The sequence below is a fragment of the Diadema antillarum genome, unplaced genomic scaffold, assembly GCF_040938485.1.
Source record: "Diadema antillarum isolate AM-2024a unplaced genomic scaffold, OU_Dant_1.0 scf00000196, whole genome shotgun sequence".
Classification (NCBI taxonomy): Eukaryota; Metazoa; Echinodermata; class Echinoidea; order Diadematoida; family Diadematidae; genus Diadema; species Diadema antillarum.
This window is the reverse complement of record NW_027271085.1, coordinates 325,021-343,013: the sequence shown is the minus strand read 5'-3', so window position 1 is coordinate 343,013 and position 17,993 is coordinate 325,021. Positions and strand designations below refer to the sequence as shown.

General features: G+C 40.5%; 1 protein-coding gene across 1 annotated transcript; it reads left to right on the top strand.

Annotated features, from left to right (window-relative positions):
* The first annotated feature begins 1,170 nt into the window (after positions 1-1,170).
* On the top strand, positions 1,171-10,236 carry LOC139723602 (protein phosphatase inhibitor 2-like). Its single transcript, XM_071634832.1, has 4 exons — positions 1,171-1,308; positions 5,604-5,798; positions 7,035-7,132; positions 9,588-10,236. Exons 1-4 carry the CDS (start codon positions 1,229-1,231, stop codon positions 9,866-9,868), a joined length of 654 nt encoding a protein of 217 aa, XP_071490933.1. The 5' UTR covers positions 1,171-1,228; the 3' UTR covers positions 9,869-10,236.
* Positions 10,237-17,993: the final 7,757 nt, after the last annotated feature.

Below are 17,993 nucleotides of genomic sequence, written 5' to 3'. Positions count from 1 at the left end.
GGTCAGTATTAACGTTCAATAGAGAATACGCAGAAGACGACTAACCGTTGCGGCTTTAGGGTCTATCTCCCTGGACCCTATTCTTTAAATCTCAGACTCAGTATTTGACTGTCGACTCTGAGTCAAAATTGTAAACTAAACTCAATCGAATCCGACCTCTCTAACGAGTAACGTCTTACCCGGGCCGGGGGTATTTCAACATGTTTAAAGGTGTAGGCCTAGACAGTTTCTAAAATCTAACGTTTGAATCTAATTTGCATTTGTTTATTGAGTCTGAGATTGTCAATGTTCGAACAGAATAACATTAAGTCCACAGCACAGTCAGTGCAGTACAGCACAGGCTCTTCAGTTTTTAATACAGCTGCGAACGTGCGTGAACTTGTCAATATAGGGCCTACGACGTATTTGTACACTACGAAACAAAGCAAAAATCCCCTCCAACTAATCTGGAAATTACGTAGAGTATAACTTACCACCACCAAGTACGGATCAATAACAGTAGGCCAGAATGTGTTTGGCGTCTCTTCTGAAAAAAAAAGTCCCTTTCCTCCAAAAATTCCCTGTTATTGTGCAATAATAGTGTGCAATAGAGTGTGTGTTTCCATTGCACTACCACCACTAGCTAGCACTCTCGTCAACTGCAGCACTGCGCGGCTTGCGCGGCTAGCTAGCTTGCATGCATGCCTCGGATCGGGAGCGAGCGAGCGAGCGAGCGAGGGGATCGAGAATGAATCATCAAAGATCTTGAAGGGAACGGATGTCTCCGTACAGTATGCATGAAGGATCGGATCTGTGTATAACGTAGGCCTAGTGTTCTACACTATCCGAATCCTACGACGATGACCGACGGAGCTAAGGGCCTCGCGTATCGTATGTTTACAAACGATTCGACGAGTACGATGAAATATCAGTGCCCCATCAGACACATTCTTTATGATTTTGCTGGAGTTTTGCTACTTTATTGTTTAGCATGAATATATTTTTCTTGATTATAACGTTCCATTAATTATATTTTTTAATAATTAGTATATTTTCATTGCGTGGACAGATTTCTGTGAATGGTTATTGTTGAAAAATGTTTAGTTTTTAACGAAATATCAAGTCAGAGCCTGACGTAAAGTCAAGGGTCGTGTGCTGCATTTCATGATTTGGATTTCGTCTCGACACCGTACGTGCAGGTAGACACTGGTAGAAAGAAGCCACGAACGACGAAAGCTTTGCGAAAATTATGGCAGAAAAACTAGAGCGTCAGCCGAAGAGTATATTGAAGCCAGAAAGACATTTTGATGATCCTGCAAATAGGCCAGAGTGAGTGAAATGACGATCTCGATGAACATATCACAGAGTCGATGTGAACGGTCCCACCTATTTGTAATTATGTTAGGCTTGGCTTGGCTGTTTGTGTGTGTACGTGTGTGTGTGTGTGTGTGTGTGACTGAGGCGAGGGCCTGAGCTGAGCCCTGGGCCTGAGCTGAGCCCTGGGCCTGGGCCTGAGCTGTGTGCTGTGTTGGCGACTTTACTAGTGTAGGTACTTGACTGTCTACTTCGCATGATTTCACTGGAAGATTGCAGCGGAAGGCAATTGTGATTGTGCACTTTACAGCCATACAGTATATTATCGGTACAGTGCTCACCGCTTAATCGCAGCTGCGATTAGAGTAACTGCGTCAGTAAGCGGCCGTGCAGCCGTTCGCGGCAGGTACAACATACACGGTAATATACAGCTAAACACAGCATTGCACTGTTACATGCACACTACACATTAACCCCGTCGCGGGGCGCTGTAACACAGTAACACTACAGCCCTTTACGGTACGTATTGGTCCGTATGGGGTCGCTGCTGCGGTTAACTACACATATTCTAACACACTAGCAATCAACAAAAACCAACCGATAAAGTGGGCACGATCTCTGACGAAAGTGAAATTTTCTCACCTAAATGACAACATATCGCATCCAAAATGAAATTTTCGGTACTTCTTAACATAACAGTTAAGAAACAATGGTCCAAGAAACTGGATTTTTTTTCGTTTTCTCGATGTTCATGGATTTTGAAAACATATCCTCACGTAAAATAGAATTTTCACGAGCCGATGTGGGCCGCCATTTTTTTCAGAAAGTGGATGCTACCATCGAAAAAAATGAGAAAAACACGAGAAAGACATCAACAACACCGCCAGAAGTGCGATCTTGTTTGCGGCCAATGCATGTGCGCACGCTAGTTTCACGTGCTTTCGCAATGGGAATTGGCGCTTACGCAATGTTCGCGAGACATGTGAAGGCGTTCAGCTAAAGATCGCGGAGCACGCGCGTATTGCATAGGGATTGTACATCGTGCCGCAAGCAGAAATACTACGTCGCATATCGCCCTTATCGGCGAAAATTGTGCCGGGTTTTGCCCTGGTAAATCATGAAAATTGCGTTGGTCAATGGTAAATTTCTTTCATGAAAGCAATTGCGTTAATGAATAATCTTGTCTATGATATATGAAATGGTTGAAAATAATTTGCCTGATTTGTTTACAAGTTGGAAAAACTCTTAACAATGCTTAAACTGCCGCAAACGGGATATTTTACTCTAAGTGGTGAGAGTAGAGACAAGTTTTTCTCCCGTTTAACAGTTGTTTAAGCGGTGCCCCCACTTTAACGATGGCCGGTATTGGCCCCTGCAAACCACACAACATGAAGCCAAGTATGTGGACATTACGTTAAACCATGCACAGTTGTCAAGCCCGACGATAACCACAGCGTCAAATACGACAGTAGTTTACCACACGCTACGACACGCAGACGCAAAACGGCGATAAGAAAGGGCACGGCACGGCAGTCTCACAATTTTGTCAAAGGCATTATCGGAACAAACCTCCATTCATTTGATCCACAAAATAACCCTCTTGTAGAGTGGAAAATACATACCGTTTACCGGGTAAGTTCCGTGTTTAGATGCACCCATACAATATGTATACAAGATGCAACCCGACTTTGGGACTTAAGAAAAATAAAAATTATCAGCGATCGTAATGACAATTTGATGGTATTGGGTACGGTGCAAGGGACAACTTGTTGTCTCTCAACTTCTTTCTTTTGATATCCCTGACCCGATCCCATGAATGACAGAGAAAAAAAGAAACACTGTACTGATTAAACAACAAACCACTTGCTAGCAGCCATGCAGGTGTCTCATGTAAGGTGAGGAATAAGAAAAAAAAATTATGGTACTGTAGATAGAGGAAAACTGACAGTCTGACACCCAACAAGTATGCCAGCCACCTGGCCAGGCTGGCGCAGTGGTAGAAAGGAATTTGCATACGCGTGCTTGTAGATTGCAGGGCTGGGGGCCCTGGGAAAGGGGTGATTCTACCGACTAGCAGACCTGCATACAGTGGACGACTGTGTGTGTAATCTCAAAGCTGAAGATTCACATAGTGCACTGCATATATTGGCACAATCACACATGAGTTGGTGAGAGCATGATATCAGTCCGGGAGACCCGCTCACGAGGCCTGCTCCCCTGTACGAGCACTGCCCCGCCTCACGAGGCCTGCCGAAAGCCTCATGAGGCCTCCCGGGGGAGAGCCTCAAGAAGCTCCCTATTCACTTTTTATTCCTCTCACGTCTGACATATGTGACCGTGCACCTCAAAACGAACATAAAGTCGCACACACTGATTTTGCGTGAGGACTGAAAATAAGTGAAATGGGTCAACCAAGCCGAACTTGACTTTTTCATATTTTCTGAAAGAGCGGGTCTTCTTTTACATCATGCTAAAATTTGGTATCATAAAACGGGCAGAAAAGTGTGTTTTTTAGCCGTTCATCTCGAACATTTTTGGTAGAATAGTGTGAGTAGGTGTGTCTTTAGAATCCCTTTTTCATTTCTGAAAAACCTTGTCCACACTCTTCACTTTCAACTCTAATAACTTTTGAAAAGATAGTGCTACTGCTTTGAAAGTTGGCATTTATTGTAAATAGAATGTGTTAATGAGGCATGCTTAATTTCAGTGTAATCTGATAATCTCTTCATTGTTGTTACTCTGGTGGTTTACTTCCTGTTTTTTGTCCCATTCATCGCACAGCCAGCACGGTTTGGTAAAGATTAAGCGCTTGAATAGACACTGTACTTCAGAGCCTCTTTTCTCTGTTTACACTTTTCCTAAGTTTGTGCTTTCTTTGCAATATTCAGATAGGTTAGGAGAGTCCATTTGATTTGAGTTATACATCATTTTAAAGCTTAAAGTCTGCTCTTTCAGAATATGGTCTTAACTAAAAATTCATGTCTGGCGACTTTTTGTTTGTTTTGAGGTGCAGGGTCACATATATACATTGTCGCAACTTTGCACGGTGATTTTTTGTTACACACGCATGTCCACTATCCATGATGAAAAGAAGAAAAAATTTTGTCCATTTTTTTTTTGTTTTCAAAAATAGAGTTTTAATCAACCGATGCAGAGCGACCCATCAAAACATGGGCGCCAGCGTGTTCACACAATGCAAGACTGCCGCACCTACAGCTGTAACGGCCTGACCCGTCTAAATATTTTCGGTGCTTTTTTCTGCGGCTCTCACCTCTCCGCACACGAATCAGCCTCGTGAAGCTGAAGTCTGACATCTTTTTACAAAAATTTGTGACGAGAAACATAAAATCAGTACTAACCTGATCTTGTGCATATACGTGTACATTCCAAATTACTATTCCACACTGATAGAGTAGGAGGGTACTCCAGTTTGTTAGCAAACTAATCACTTTGTAGGTGTGACAACTTCACTTTCTTCGTCAATTCCGCCGCCCGCTAACCTTTGGGCGCTTTTTCTGGAATCATCCTGCGACGCGACGTCACATCACACCATTATCACGCATCCAGCACAATACACATGCACGCACCGAAGGATACTATATCCTCCGGTGTGTGCGTAAGCTCACTCTCAAAATCTCACAGCTTGCGCGCTGTCTGTATGTGCTGGATGCGTGATGTAATGTAATGTCGTGTCGCGGGATGATTCCAGAAAAAAATGAACCAGGGATATGAATCTACGGTATTTTCTGCCTCGAGTGGAATTGAATTAAGGTGAAACTGAGGGATATTTTGTAAGATATAAGATATTTAGTCAAAAAGTGGTCGATGAATAGTTAGTCCATCTATACTGATTACTGCTATACTGTATAACTGAGACGTGGTCATCAATCACTTATCGCCATCAGTCCCCTTGTGTATGATTCCTGCACACTCTGCTGAAGTTATTGACCCACTTTGAACCGCAGTGTGGTGGCTTAAAACGACCAAAAACCATCTAGTACAATTGCAGCTGTTTTGTTATTGGCATCAAGAACATCAACCAGTTTACATAAACCAGTTACATCAACCTGTAGGTGAAACCTACTGTACAGTCGGCAGTGTTTATAAATGTTTCAGCTTCATCTATTTGTCTGTCAATATTCCGACTATGTTTAGGCTATTTGTCTGTCTGTCTGTCTGTTTATTTGTGTACAAGATAACTTGTGAGCGGATCAACAACTTTTCACTAAATGAAATTAAAACCTCAAAAGTATTTAGCATTATCTACCAAATCTCTCTCTCTCTCTCTCCCCCTCTCTCTCTCTCTCCAGGGATGGCATCAAGTGGGATGAGATGAATATCCTGGCCACCTTCCACCCGGCTGACAAGGACTACGGTCACATGAAGGTGGATGAACCGGACACACCCTACACCAACTACGTGGAGCCCGAGGAGGGTCTGGAGGACGTTGACCCGCAGAGCGACGAGGACGAGGCTACGCTGAATGCTACCGAAATCAACAAGAAGTGAGTGTAGCCCAACCATTGATCTCTCATCGTGACATATCTGGATAGCTCATCGGATAGACCCATTCGTGCTGTACGGTACAAACGGTTAAAGCTATCGCGCTGCCCAACTGTCATCATACATGTTCTTGTGCACGCAATTTTCCAGCAGAGATTGTCACAAAGAGAATGTGATGTCCTGAGCTCCTTACACAAGGCAGAAGTGTATGGCGGTATGCATGGTAACATGGCGTCATGGTAGCTTCAAAGTAATTGGCCAGTGACATATCCAGAAATTTACTTCTAGAGATCAGTGACCGAACCCTCTATGTGCTTATCTTTCATTGGTTCCTCTGACCAATGTCAAATATCGAGTATAGAAGGAGTTTGGTGAACAGCAGCATTAGGCCTCATGCCATTACCCAGCCTCGAGAGTCTATTCTTGGGGTGAGCGTGAATGTATTGTTATCGAGGGGAAGGGGGGAGGGGGTAAACGGACTTTGGTATACTGACTGGCATTATCTTATTGACAACGCAATCATTACTGTACTGTATATGAATGAATGCAAGACCGGGAAAAGAATTCAGAGAGCACAGACCTCTACCAAGCAGCTCATTTCCATCCATGCATGCATGCTGAAAAAAATCGCCCAATAACCCAAATGATAAAGCAAAAAGCCTTACCTGATCAGCTTCCTGCTGTGCGTGGCACCTCAAGCAGAGCCTGCGCTTCAGTTTGGGTATGTGAACTTCTTAGTTCATAGACCCTTTTTGCACAAAGGTACGATATCTTGTAATAATTGACAAAAATTTGTGGATCACCATCAAACTGAAATCAGCTGTTCCTTGTGTCATTATCAGCTTGTAGCGTAAGTTTCATCCAAATTCGTTCACAATTTTTTTTAGTTATTTTGTGCACAGACAAACAAACCAGCACCAACAAAAACATATCCTCTTTGATGGAGGTAACAAATGAATGAATTAGCTATTAAAAGGAGGAATGATTTGAAATTCACCCTCGTATTGTGTCCTCAAATTTGCAATGTCTCTATGAGCAGTGTATTTTCATATGATGTTGACTCCATTAAATATCATCGGCCTCATGCCAAAAGGGCACTAATAATGTACAAAGTCTATGGTGATAAGGCCATTTTGGCATAAGGCCGACGATATGCATTTTTTTATTTCATTATTTCTTCTTGCTGCCACAAGAGGTAAATTTGTGTGTGTTGTATGTTTTTTCCCTGTCCATGGTAGACTTTCCAGTGGTCCCCCGAAACGATGGTGGGAAGACGAAGGTGACAAGGAAGAATCCAGTGAGGACGAGGAAGAGGAGTTGACAGAAGAAGCCAAAGGCAAGCATCATGAATGCCTTGTGTGTCAAATACTATACTTGAAAGGACAAGTTCACCTTCATAGACACGTGGGTTGAGTGAATGCAGCAATATTAGCAGAACACATCAATGAGAGTTTGAGCAAAATTGGACAATCTGTTCAAACTTTCTGCTCGGTCACCGGTATAAAGACAGTATAAAATGAAATCAACTTATTTTCACTTTTCTCGCATAACAAAAGAACACTCAACTTCTCTCTTTCAGAAAGCAAGGGAAATAATATTATCCTTAACGTACGTCAGTAACAAGTCCAAGAAATAATTTGTACTTTGGGTTCAAATTATATCATTGTACGCATGTGACATCACAAACTGTAGTAGTCTTCTCATTCAGCAGTGATTGCGCAGATACTTTAGCAATTCATAACTTTTGAACAGATTGTCGAATTTTCCTCAAACTTTCACTGATGTGTTCTACATAAATATTGTTGCATTCACTCAATCCACCTGTGTATGAAGGTGGACTTGTCCTTTAACTCGGCAACTTGACCTAGTTGTAGGTGAAAATAATGGCAAGTCCATTCAGTTGTAGCAACATGCCTTAGTCCGAGAGGATGGTTATTGCAACAAAATAGATGTAAGGAGGATTAGGTAATCTGTGTTCATTGCTGATCACTTTCCAGACAATTGTGCCAGTTAGTGAAGGAAGCACGTCTAGCATGCAGGGCAGTTGGCAAACACAGCATAATATTCCCCCCCCCCCCCTCGGGTTTTTTTTTTTTTTTGGGGGGGGGGGGGGATTGCTACTTCCTTCGAAATTCAGAGGGACCTTCTGTATTCAAGGGGCCACAGACCACAGCATATAGATGTATACACACTGGAAAGCATAGGAGGGAATGTGAAGTAACAGTAAATTTCTGAATGGGATGGGGACATTGATGGTCATGGCGCTTTATTGTCTAAATTGTATACAGTGTTGGTAATGTATGAACATTTTTGTTTATCTACAAGATGTGAGATGGTAAGCAATGAACTTTTGGGGGTTTTCTTTGCATTTAGAAAGAAGCGCAAAGTTTTGAGGACCTTTTTTCTTTTTCTTTTTCTTTTGTGTGTGTGTGTGTTTGTCAGCCAAGTACGTACCCAGTCATGTACATAATAGATATTTCTATAAGTTTGTTACTATAAGTTTTGTAGTACTCGTATCTGATTAGTTTTTAAATACCTTTAAATGTCTATTCCTTACCTACCCCACATCTCATGATAAAAAAGGGCAAAATATGATTTCATTCAAGAAAAGCGATCCATGCAAAAATGAAAGTTCCTTACAAAAGGAAAATTGCCCAAAATTCATCTGAGCAATTCTTGCTTGACAATGTGAAAGGGCAGTAACGTTGAAATTTTGTTTGCTTACCCTTCGTGTTTGTCATTATACCCCCGCAAGTTTGAAGGGGGTATACATGTATAGGAATCGGAGGTCCCCCCCTCAACGTTCCGTGCGATGTATCGCAATCGCAAAAAGCTATCGCCGCGACGTTTCATGACTTTTTTCTTTCGAGTCTCCCGCATCTTTTGACACCAACTTTGCGACGCCCGGGCGCGCGGTTCCGAAGTTACGCATAAATATGTACATGCATGTCAGACCAAAAATTGCTCAAAAACGTTAATTCGTGTACAATTTCAATGCAATCTGTGCTCACAGGCAAATTTCATAAAAGCATGATTATTTTGGTGTTTTATTGATTAAAATCAATGATTGATTAAAATCAATGAATAACATATTTTCTTGTTCGGAGCGATGTCGCGGACAAATTTCATCGAAAAAACAATGAAAAACATAAAGTCGAAAAAACAAAGAAATAATAAGAAATTCTGAAAAACAATAAAATACTTCAGAATTTTTTCTGATATCACAATTTTTTTTTTGATTACATTTGCTAAGGACACTAAAAAGAATATTTACACAAAAAATGTGCCTGTTTTGAGCTTTATTTGTGATTTATACCAAATAGTCTGATTTTATGCATCATCATGCATAAATTAGCATAATTTAGCATAAATGACAATTTTTTGAAAAAATGATTTCATGGTATTTTAGATTACATCATAGGCAATGTGTGTGCCAATTTTCGTCGCGATCGCGCGGTCGACGGCCGAGATCTGGAGGGGGGGGGTGCCTGGGAGGCCCCCCCCCCCCCCCCCCCCCCCGCCTCTATCAACTACCTAAATAGCCCGGCCTAGTTAGGGTTAAATGATATACATTGGTTGTACTGGTCACTACATATAAAGGTACATTTTTGAAGTTATGGTCAAAAGGAGCAAACATTTTATTATTGTTCTCTTTATACATTGTATGTCTTGACCTTTAATTGCAAATATCTCCATTTGGCAAATATGGACTTATCGGTTTTTGCGAACAAACTCTTCATTTGAAAATAATCTTGGGATGATCAGCCAGTGTGTGTTTCACCTCTTTGCAGAAAAGCAGCGGCAATTCCAGCTGAAGAGGAAACAGCACTACAACGAGGCGTTCAACATCAAGCTGGCCAAGCAGCTGATCCAGCAGGAGCTCGAAGAAGACGAGGAAGACGATGAGGAGGGGGAGGCAGCGAGTTCAAAGGTTGAGGTCACGGAAGGAACCAGAGGCGAGGGGCGTTCAGAGGAGCCGGGATGCTCGGCGCATTCTGTTGATGGCCTGAGCAAAAGAATGGAGGATACGTCGGTCGGTGGCACCGGCCTGTCTGCTGAGACGGGCGACTGAGCGCTGGGGCAGTGCAGTTCATCTCAATGATAAAGAGAAAGATAAAAACATTGTAACCTTTGACCTCGCTGCCAACAGGTCCTCTTGTAGACAAATGCCTGCATAGCTTCTTGTGCCATTTTTTTTCTTTTTTTTTCTGCTGTGCTTTGACATTGATGGAAGCCGATGAGCAGCGGTGTGACATGATAGCGGTTCTGCAAGGAAAAACCGCGGGATCACTCCCTGAGATGCAGATTAGCCGGGAATGTTCGTTTGCAGCTGGTTTGGTTGAGCGGGGTTTCTCGATATTCACAAAATAGTCTCCGCAAGGACGTGGCATGGATGCTTGGACATGTTGAGCCAATATGTCGTCACTTCATACCATGAAATATGATACAGAGACTCCAACTGTCCCACTTATGATGGGAGATCTCCCGTGGAAAACCCATTTTTGCGAAATCTCCCATTCTCCCGCCCTGGCTCTGTGTCTCCCGCTTGATATGATTTCTTACTTAGTGTCATCGTATGTTGAAAAATAAGCCTTAGATAGCATTCGAGAGAGCATCTAGAACCCTAGAGCTTGGACCCAGGCCGCCAGGAACTTCTCGCTTTGCGCACATCAAGTTGGAGTCTCCCGTTTGCTAGGGGTTTCAGACGGGAGAATCTCCAGATCAGAAGGTGCTTGGGGTTGGAGTCTCTGATGATATGGCATTTGCCACAGTGCACTTGTTATTATTTGAGGAACAATGTGGTGTTCCAATTTATTTGAGATATAAATTAAGGTTAAGTCCCAACATTCTCGATTCAGAGACTGTCCCCATTGGAAAGTTGTCAGCAAAGGCTATCACTGTTGCTTGTGATTGAAGATGTTTATTGGTTGCCTTGCTGTTTATCAGCTTGCTTAACACTGCTTTTGGCATTTTAAACATAGCATGTGTCAGTTACTTTATGACTTGGAAATGTCAGATTTAACTGCTTTGTATTAAGTACTAATTTCTTACTCTTCTCTATTCCTCCCCCCCCCCCCCCCTGCTCTCTATCTAACTCTCTCTCTATCTTTAGCGCCATTGCTATATGGATAGTAACTGTAGTATTAACTCACAATGATTGTAAGTGTTTAAATGCAAAGGGACCTGGTACTCTCCACTTCATTTGTGAAACACGAACATTTCATCACGATGGGAAAAATAGTTTCATCGCTTGCATTTTAAGCTAGCTACTATGATGATACAAACAAATATCACTGTTGCTCTTTTTGGAGATGGATTTATGATTTAGAACAATATAATGAATAATCAAGAACAATATAATGAATAATCAATTCATTGAGAAGTATCAGGCTTTTGTAAGATAGCGACCTGGAATTGAGGCAACCCTCAAAACAATGTTGTGTAGCAATTCAAAGATGAATTGGCTGATGTGTAACAAATACTAAACAGGCATAAAACTTTGACTTGTTGCCTCACCAACTCATTTCTGCCTTGTCATTGGACAAAACATAATCTGTCTACGCAATGGAGCAGACATCGTGTCACCATGGTAACCACAGGATCGCCTTGATTTTGTCATCATTACCAGCATTATCATCATTATCATCATTATCATCTTCATTATCATGCTCTTTGCTGACTGGCTGTGTTCTAGACAGACCAATTTATGACATTCCCAGCGGACGGTGTGTGGCAAATTTGATTTTCTGACAAATATATTTCCTCAAATGCCCCTTTTGTGCTTTGCAAATTTCACCAAAGGTCGCCCGGGAACTCGCAGGTGACACATATTGGTAATAGTTTCTAGGGTTACTACCAGGTGACTATTCAAAAATCTTACTCTCAAACAGTCCCTGTTAGTCTCCCAAGTGTCTCTGGGGAACTCCCAGGTAATGATGTAGAGTATTATCGGACATCACAGGAAAATTGCCAGGTGAAAAATGAAAGTCGACATAGCAACAACTTCTCGAAGGTACATGTGTCAATCTATTTGCTACCCCACCCCCATCCCCCCAAGTATAGAAGAGTCATATATGCTTCTTTATGATGTGTACACACAAAGATATGGCAGATATACATCGTTGTATCTCCTAACTTGATATCGGACACATAGATAACTTTGAGCACAAGACAACTCGAAATACATACCGGCACATGCATACAATGTGGCTCAGTTAGCTGTTCATTTTCAGTAGAGTTTAAAGTGTGCTACAGTGCACTCCCGTTATAACGAACACGGTTATAACGAAATTCCGGTTATAACGAAGTAAAAATTTGGGCTGCAATGACATCCACTCTATGTATTTCTATTATTTATTTGTTCGGTTATAACGAAATTCCGATATAACGAAAGAAAACTGCCGGTCCCGAGGACTTCGTTATAACGGGAGTCCACTGTATTACCTGCTTGTCCGGCAGTCTCAAACGCTCGGCTTATAAATGTACCTATAACCATTTGATGAGAATTCATGTCAGTAATGAATGCCATTCTCTTCCTTCGGACAGTTGGATGTGGTGCAGAATTGTGCAGAGGTTTCATACTATTAGAAGAACCTGTTCTAAATCCAGTGTTAATGTACTTCCTGCGAAATTAGTATTGATTCTCTTATTAGGCTAAGACTGAATTTGAATCATGATTTTTGCCAAAATTTTTCAAGCCAACGAGATAACGATATATTTTCTCATCCAGTTTCATGCTTACTTGGCAGAACATACCATTTGTTTTTATAGCCAATGCATTTTGGCCACACGCGAAAGCAAAGCAAACCAACTCATACATTGTACCATACAGTGTCATACCATGCCAGATTGGGAGCGTGTTGTCATAGCAACAAGGTCATGCACCTGGCGCTGAAACATTACATACATTGTACAGGTGTCCAGAACAAAGAGAATCAATTGACTCTTAGCATTATGATGGAAGTGTGTGCCATGCGATTTCTTCTCATGGTAGCTTCTGGTACCTTGTGGTACACCTTCGGAGCATTAAGGATGTGGTCCAGTTTGGGCTCAGTATAGTGCGGTGCGGTGCACGTTGGGAGCAGTCCAGTGCGCCTCTGGCATGGGGATGGTGTGGCATTCAAATAATGCTCAGGACAGAGTGGATTGGTGAGAATTGGATGCACGAGTTTAACTTTGGAACTGTTTAAACCCACAAGTGCAGCGAGTTGGTTTTAGACTGTTCACAAGTTAAACGAGATCATCCAATTCTCTCTGATCTACGAAATAGGTCTGTGCATCATTTGTTTTATAAAATTGGCCCGTCAATTCATAATAATGAATATATACAACCATTTTCCCCATCATGCGTCTGGTACACCTACTACACTATACAAGACATGAGCCATGTATTGAGATTTTACCGCACGCGTGGCTCAGTGTGGATCTGTAAAAATCAATGCATGACAATTGACCAATCAGATTGCAGAGATTCTAAAGCTCATTTTATCATACAGTATGGTATGCATTAGGATAGCTCTCAAATTCACCCTTTGTTTGAGGGTCACAAGGGTGAAAATTTTCCTTTTCTGTACACTCTATGAACTCTTAGCAGGTTTTGAAATGTGTGGCAGAAAGATAATCCTTACAAATTCTTCTGTAAGTCTGACATTTATCTGTGGCTGGAAGGTCATACAAATGATGGCCAGAAAGCCAAAGTTGTAGCTCACTGTAGAGTGGAAGGATTACAGTAGTATACAGTGGATATCCATTTTTAATGGTAATTGTATACAGTATGTACGTAAACTCTTGAAAGTCTACAAAAAAATTTGCCATTTGTGAACATTTTGCATAGCTATGAGTATACACAGCAACTGACTTGCTATTCCAAAGTATAATGTCTCTTCCTTGAACAGTCTTTAGAAGATAATGTGATTGATGTATCAATGAATGCAGTGCTAGACTTTGTCATCGATTCAGAAGATCTCTTAAAACTGAAGTAGCTTGCTTGAAGATTTCAGTATTTAGTGTGAGTCAAGGCATTTTCATCATTTTTTCAATAACCTTTGGGATGGGAGGAATGGAGGTTTTGTTTTATGAGCAGCCTACATCTAAGAGTTTATACCTTTATTTTTTTCCCCTTTTTATTGTTTTGATAATGGATTGTTTACTATTTTTCCGTTTGCTGTTTTTGCTCTTTATTTCTTATAGCCCCAACTTGCACAGATAGAGATAGAGGGGTTATATTATTGTACAGAATACATGTCACTCAATTTTCTCACAGAATGAGTTCAAAATTCAACAGTGTAAATCTAGATTAATCAGTGTTAATGATCATGTACTATGTTTGTTTCTAAAAGAATTACCAACAGTTAAAGCTTTTGCTCAGCTCATACTGTAAATGCTGCCTTAACTATAGCAAACCGTATGTTGATTATTAAACGTTGTTGTTGTTTGTTTGTTTTTTTTTGGGGGGGGGGGGATTTTGGTATTTGTCAAATCTGTGCTTGTCAGCTGCACAGAGATTTTCGATTCATGTAAGAACTGCATTTCCCTGTTAGATATGTACTCACCTTAGGTATCAGATACATTGGCATGAAGGTAACAAAGATTTTGCGTGTGACCACTGAAAGGCCGTAAGTCCATCAGATTGGGATGATCAGACGTCTGTCAGTGCCCTTATAGCGATCACAGCAGAACCTCATCAGAGCGAGGTCGGATGTAGCGAAAACGTGATGTAGCAAGATCATTTTTCAGGTCCTATCATTTTTTATATAATTTGTTTGACTTCATCCCTGCTGTCAAGAGATATCTGATATTAGGAGGGAAATTCAGTTGTCTCAAATAGCAGCTATTATTAAGATCCTTTGTATAATTTCCCTGCAGGAATAATGTCCTTTTAGACTTTCCAATAGTGGACAATGTTGCAACCGAGAAATGACATTGATCTGTGATACCTGAAAATGAAAGATAATGATATTGCTTTCATATGTGTTGATAAGTGTGTGTATGCCTTTTTGTATGTCCTGTTTGTTTATTTGTTGTTGTAATTGTTTTTGTCTGTATGACTGTTTTAGTTTCTGACTACACAGAGAACACTCAGTGTCCTGTAATTTTGAATACATCCATTCGTTGATGCTTCACTCATCATGGCAATGATATATATTATCATTTAAAAATGATTATTATGACTATAACCAGGCTTGACTGGTATTAAAACTTTACAGTATGCACAGTGATACCCAGAACATTTTGATACAGGTCAAGCCTGGTTACACTAGGAGAAGGAGGAAAGATCCAGGGGGCAGGTCTCCCACCATCTTGGAAGGATTATTGTACACACTAGATTCCCTCTCATATTGGATTTTCAGTGCAGGCGAATCAGCAGACGAGTCATGTTACCAAACTCTTTTCTTGTTTGATTTTCTTGTGCTGAAAAACTGAGTCTCATAATTTATCAAGACATGCTCCGTTCTTGATGCAAAGGAATTATTCTTTAGAAGGATGTGTACTGTTTCCTCTTCAAAGGGATTCAGGTTGATATGTTTGCATTAGTTCTGGTTTGTCTTTTGTTTATACAGGTTGCGGTATTTTGTTGATTGATGGGCATAGACATGATATCAAATTCATGGGACTGCGAAGCTGCAAAGAATGCTTCCTATGGCACTACAGGGATCTAATTCTGAGCTTGTGTACCCAGAGCATCCAAGAGCAGTCAGAGCCAGATGGTATGAATCTGAGAATATTGCTTCTAACCAATTACTAAATTATTGAAGTCCTGTTTATGCTCAGGCAGGTGCATATATGGGAAATGTGTGTTGTAGCAAAATCAGCTCATCCTCAATGAGTTAATACATAACAGCATAATTTGATGCATTGACCTGATGCTTAAAGCGCAATCTCGAAATTTTGTATTGGGATTCTCACGTGATAAACTTGGTATCTTATGCATGTTTAATACAAAGTGATAACACAGTCAGTGTGGTGCTGTTGTAAACTACAATGTATGTGGCTATACTGCCCTCTACTGTTCATGTTAAGCAATCGACAATCTCGCAGTGCTCTGATGTATACAAGTACAGCTTGATGTAGAATCATGTATGATATTTGTTTCTTTGCGATGGGTGAAATCTATCATATTCTACTTTGTTGTCCTCACATCAATGTGATCATTTTTGGAATACGCAAACCTTCAGAAAATTTGATAAGTAGGGGAAAAACTGGTGCAAATTTTATTCTGCTCTTTATTTTTCACCAAGGAGGAAATATGTGTATTGGAAAGTAAAGGTTAAATGCATGCCTACCAGTGTCACTATTTGTCATATCGAAAAGTATAAAAAAAAAGGACACCGCAGTCTGCTCTCTTGGCACCAAGCAGCGTTTTACTGGGAGTTGGGGGGGGGGGGGGGGGGCTAGTTTTGATGATGGCCTTAACCCGTTGAGGATGAGTCCCGAGTATACTCAGGCAGGTGTCTATGGGAAATGTGTGTTGTAGCAAAATCAGTCCGTCCTCAACGGGTTAAAAGAAATGGCAATCACCTTGTTATACCAGGGTTTTACATTAATATTGGGGTATAAAAATAAAGATGTGAAGATTTGAGACCTAAAACATCTCCCAGCAATTAACATGCTTTGGTATGCCTTAATTATGAGTTTTCACTGTACAAGTTACAGAATTGCTGCAAGAGGTGAATCAATTATTATAATGCAAATAGATTGGTATTGCTGAAGATTTTGCATGAATTTGCATGACTTATCTCTGTCAGTCCAAGAGGTACAGTGTATAAACTTGTCTGGGGACACAAATGTATTTGGTAACCACATTGCCTGTCCTTTGAAATTATATTCCTGTCAGAGATTTGTGATGTACCTTGACTGTCATAAGTTTTGTTTCTTTAATTGCTGCCTATTTAAACAAGGAAACAACAAACAAGTTGTAATCTTGTCACCTGGTTCAATAGCAAATATTGCCCGTGTACCTTGTTTTGCAACATGATCACATGACATGTTTTGCCATATGGTCACATGACATGTTTGCCACATGGTCACATGACATAGTCATTGTCATGTGTCAATGAATGAAATTTATATCTTCCGTTCTGTTCTTGTATGTTGATTTTTTTTTTATCTGATGAGTGGTAAGATCTGTTTGAAAATGTTAAAACAGAGTGCTTAGCCTCATGAAGAAGCAGCATTGATTCTTCTATTTATATTTCTCAACATGGAGAGAGAGAGAAAAAAAATAATAGAATATAATGGAAATTTATGATGAAATGTGACGTTTTTGTATCGGTGTCTATGTACTAAGTCAGCATTTCAAGTGTATTTTTTTTTCTCGTAAGTAAAATGCAGTGTGAGTGAAAGGTGTGTGTGTGTGTGTGTGTGTGTGTGTGCATGTGCGTGAGTGTATGTTTCTTTATACAAGCTCCTCATATTGCACAGGAAAGAATACACCCACATACAAAATATTTACAAGTGGATGGGATAGTGAACCTTATGAGATACACAGGAAAATAAAAACAAAGATGTACCTTGTAGAGTTCCATGTTCCAAGGTTTACAGAATGAGTCTGCATGTGTGTATGTTTCTATGTGTGTATGTGTCTTTAAATGGGTGTGTGTGTTCATGTGTGTTTAAAATGTGTGTTTATGGCCTGTCACTTACCGTTACTTACCAAACAAACCAAGAAAGCTTGTAGATTTTGGACGAGATTATTTTCTGATTGTGCCAATTAGAATCATTAACATAATTTAGAATTTGTCCATGAGACACCTTTTTTTTTAACACTGGTAATTTCATATCGTAGAATGTAATTGGCGAGAAAGCATAAAAGCGTCCGTTGGACAATGTACGTCTGAAAACGATGTATCTTAGGGAGAATTTGTTCTAAAGGGGAATTTTTTATTCCCCTTAAAGTTTTGACAATGTTTTTCAAAGCCTTATCATTGATCTGGGGCCTCAGGACTACTCCAAAGTAGGGAAAAGATGGCATAGTGTATAGATTGAGGACTGTATGTACCATCAATACAATTTAGGGGAGATTGGCAGGGATGAAAAAAAATGGGTGTATATTTATATTGGATGTGCATATAAACATAATTTTTCCAAAAAAATGCAATATTTTCATTTTTTTTTCCTGAATATGTTCATGCTTTATCTTATCAACATTTCCCCAAGCCATCATTTATTCTGAATTTTCCCTTAGGGCTGGTAGTATA

Coding starts and splice junctions, on each gene's coding strand:
- LOC139723602 (XM_071634832.1), top strand. CDS start 1,229: ATGGCAGAAAAACTAGAGCGTCAGCCGAAGAGTATATTGAAGCCAGAA. Junction 1,309..5,603: donor GATCCTGCAAATAGGCCAGA/GTGAGTGAAATG, acceptor CTCTCTCTCCAG/GGATGGCATCAAGTGGGATG. Junction 5,799..7,034: donor GCTACCGAAATCAACAAGAA/GTGAGTGTAGCC, acceptor TGTCCATGGTAG/ACTTTCCAGTGGTCCCCCGA.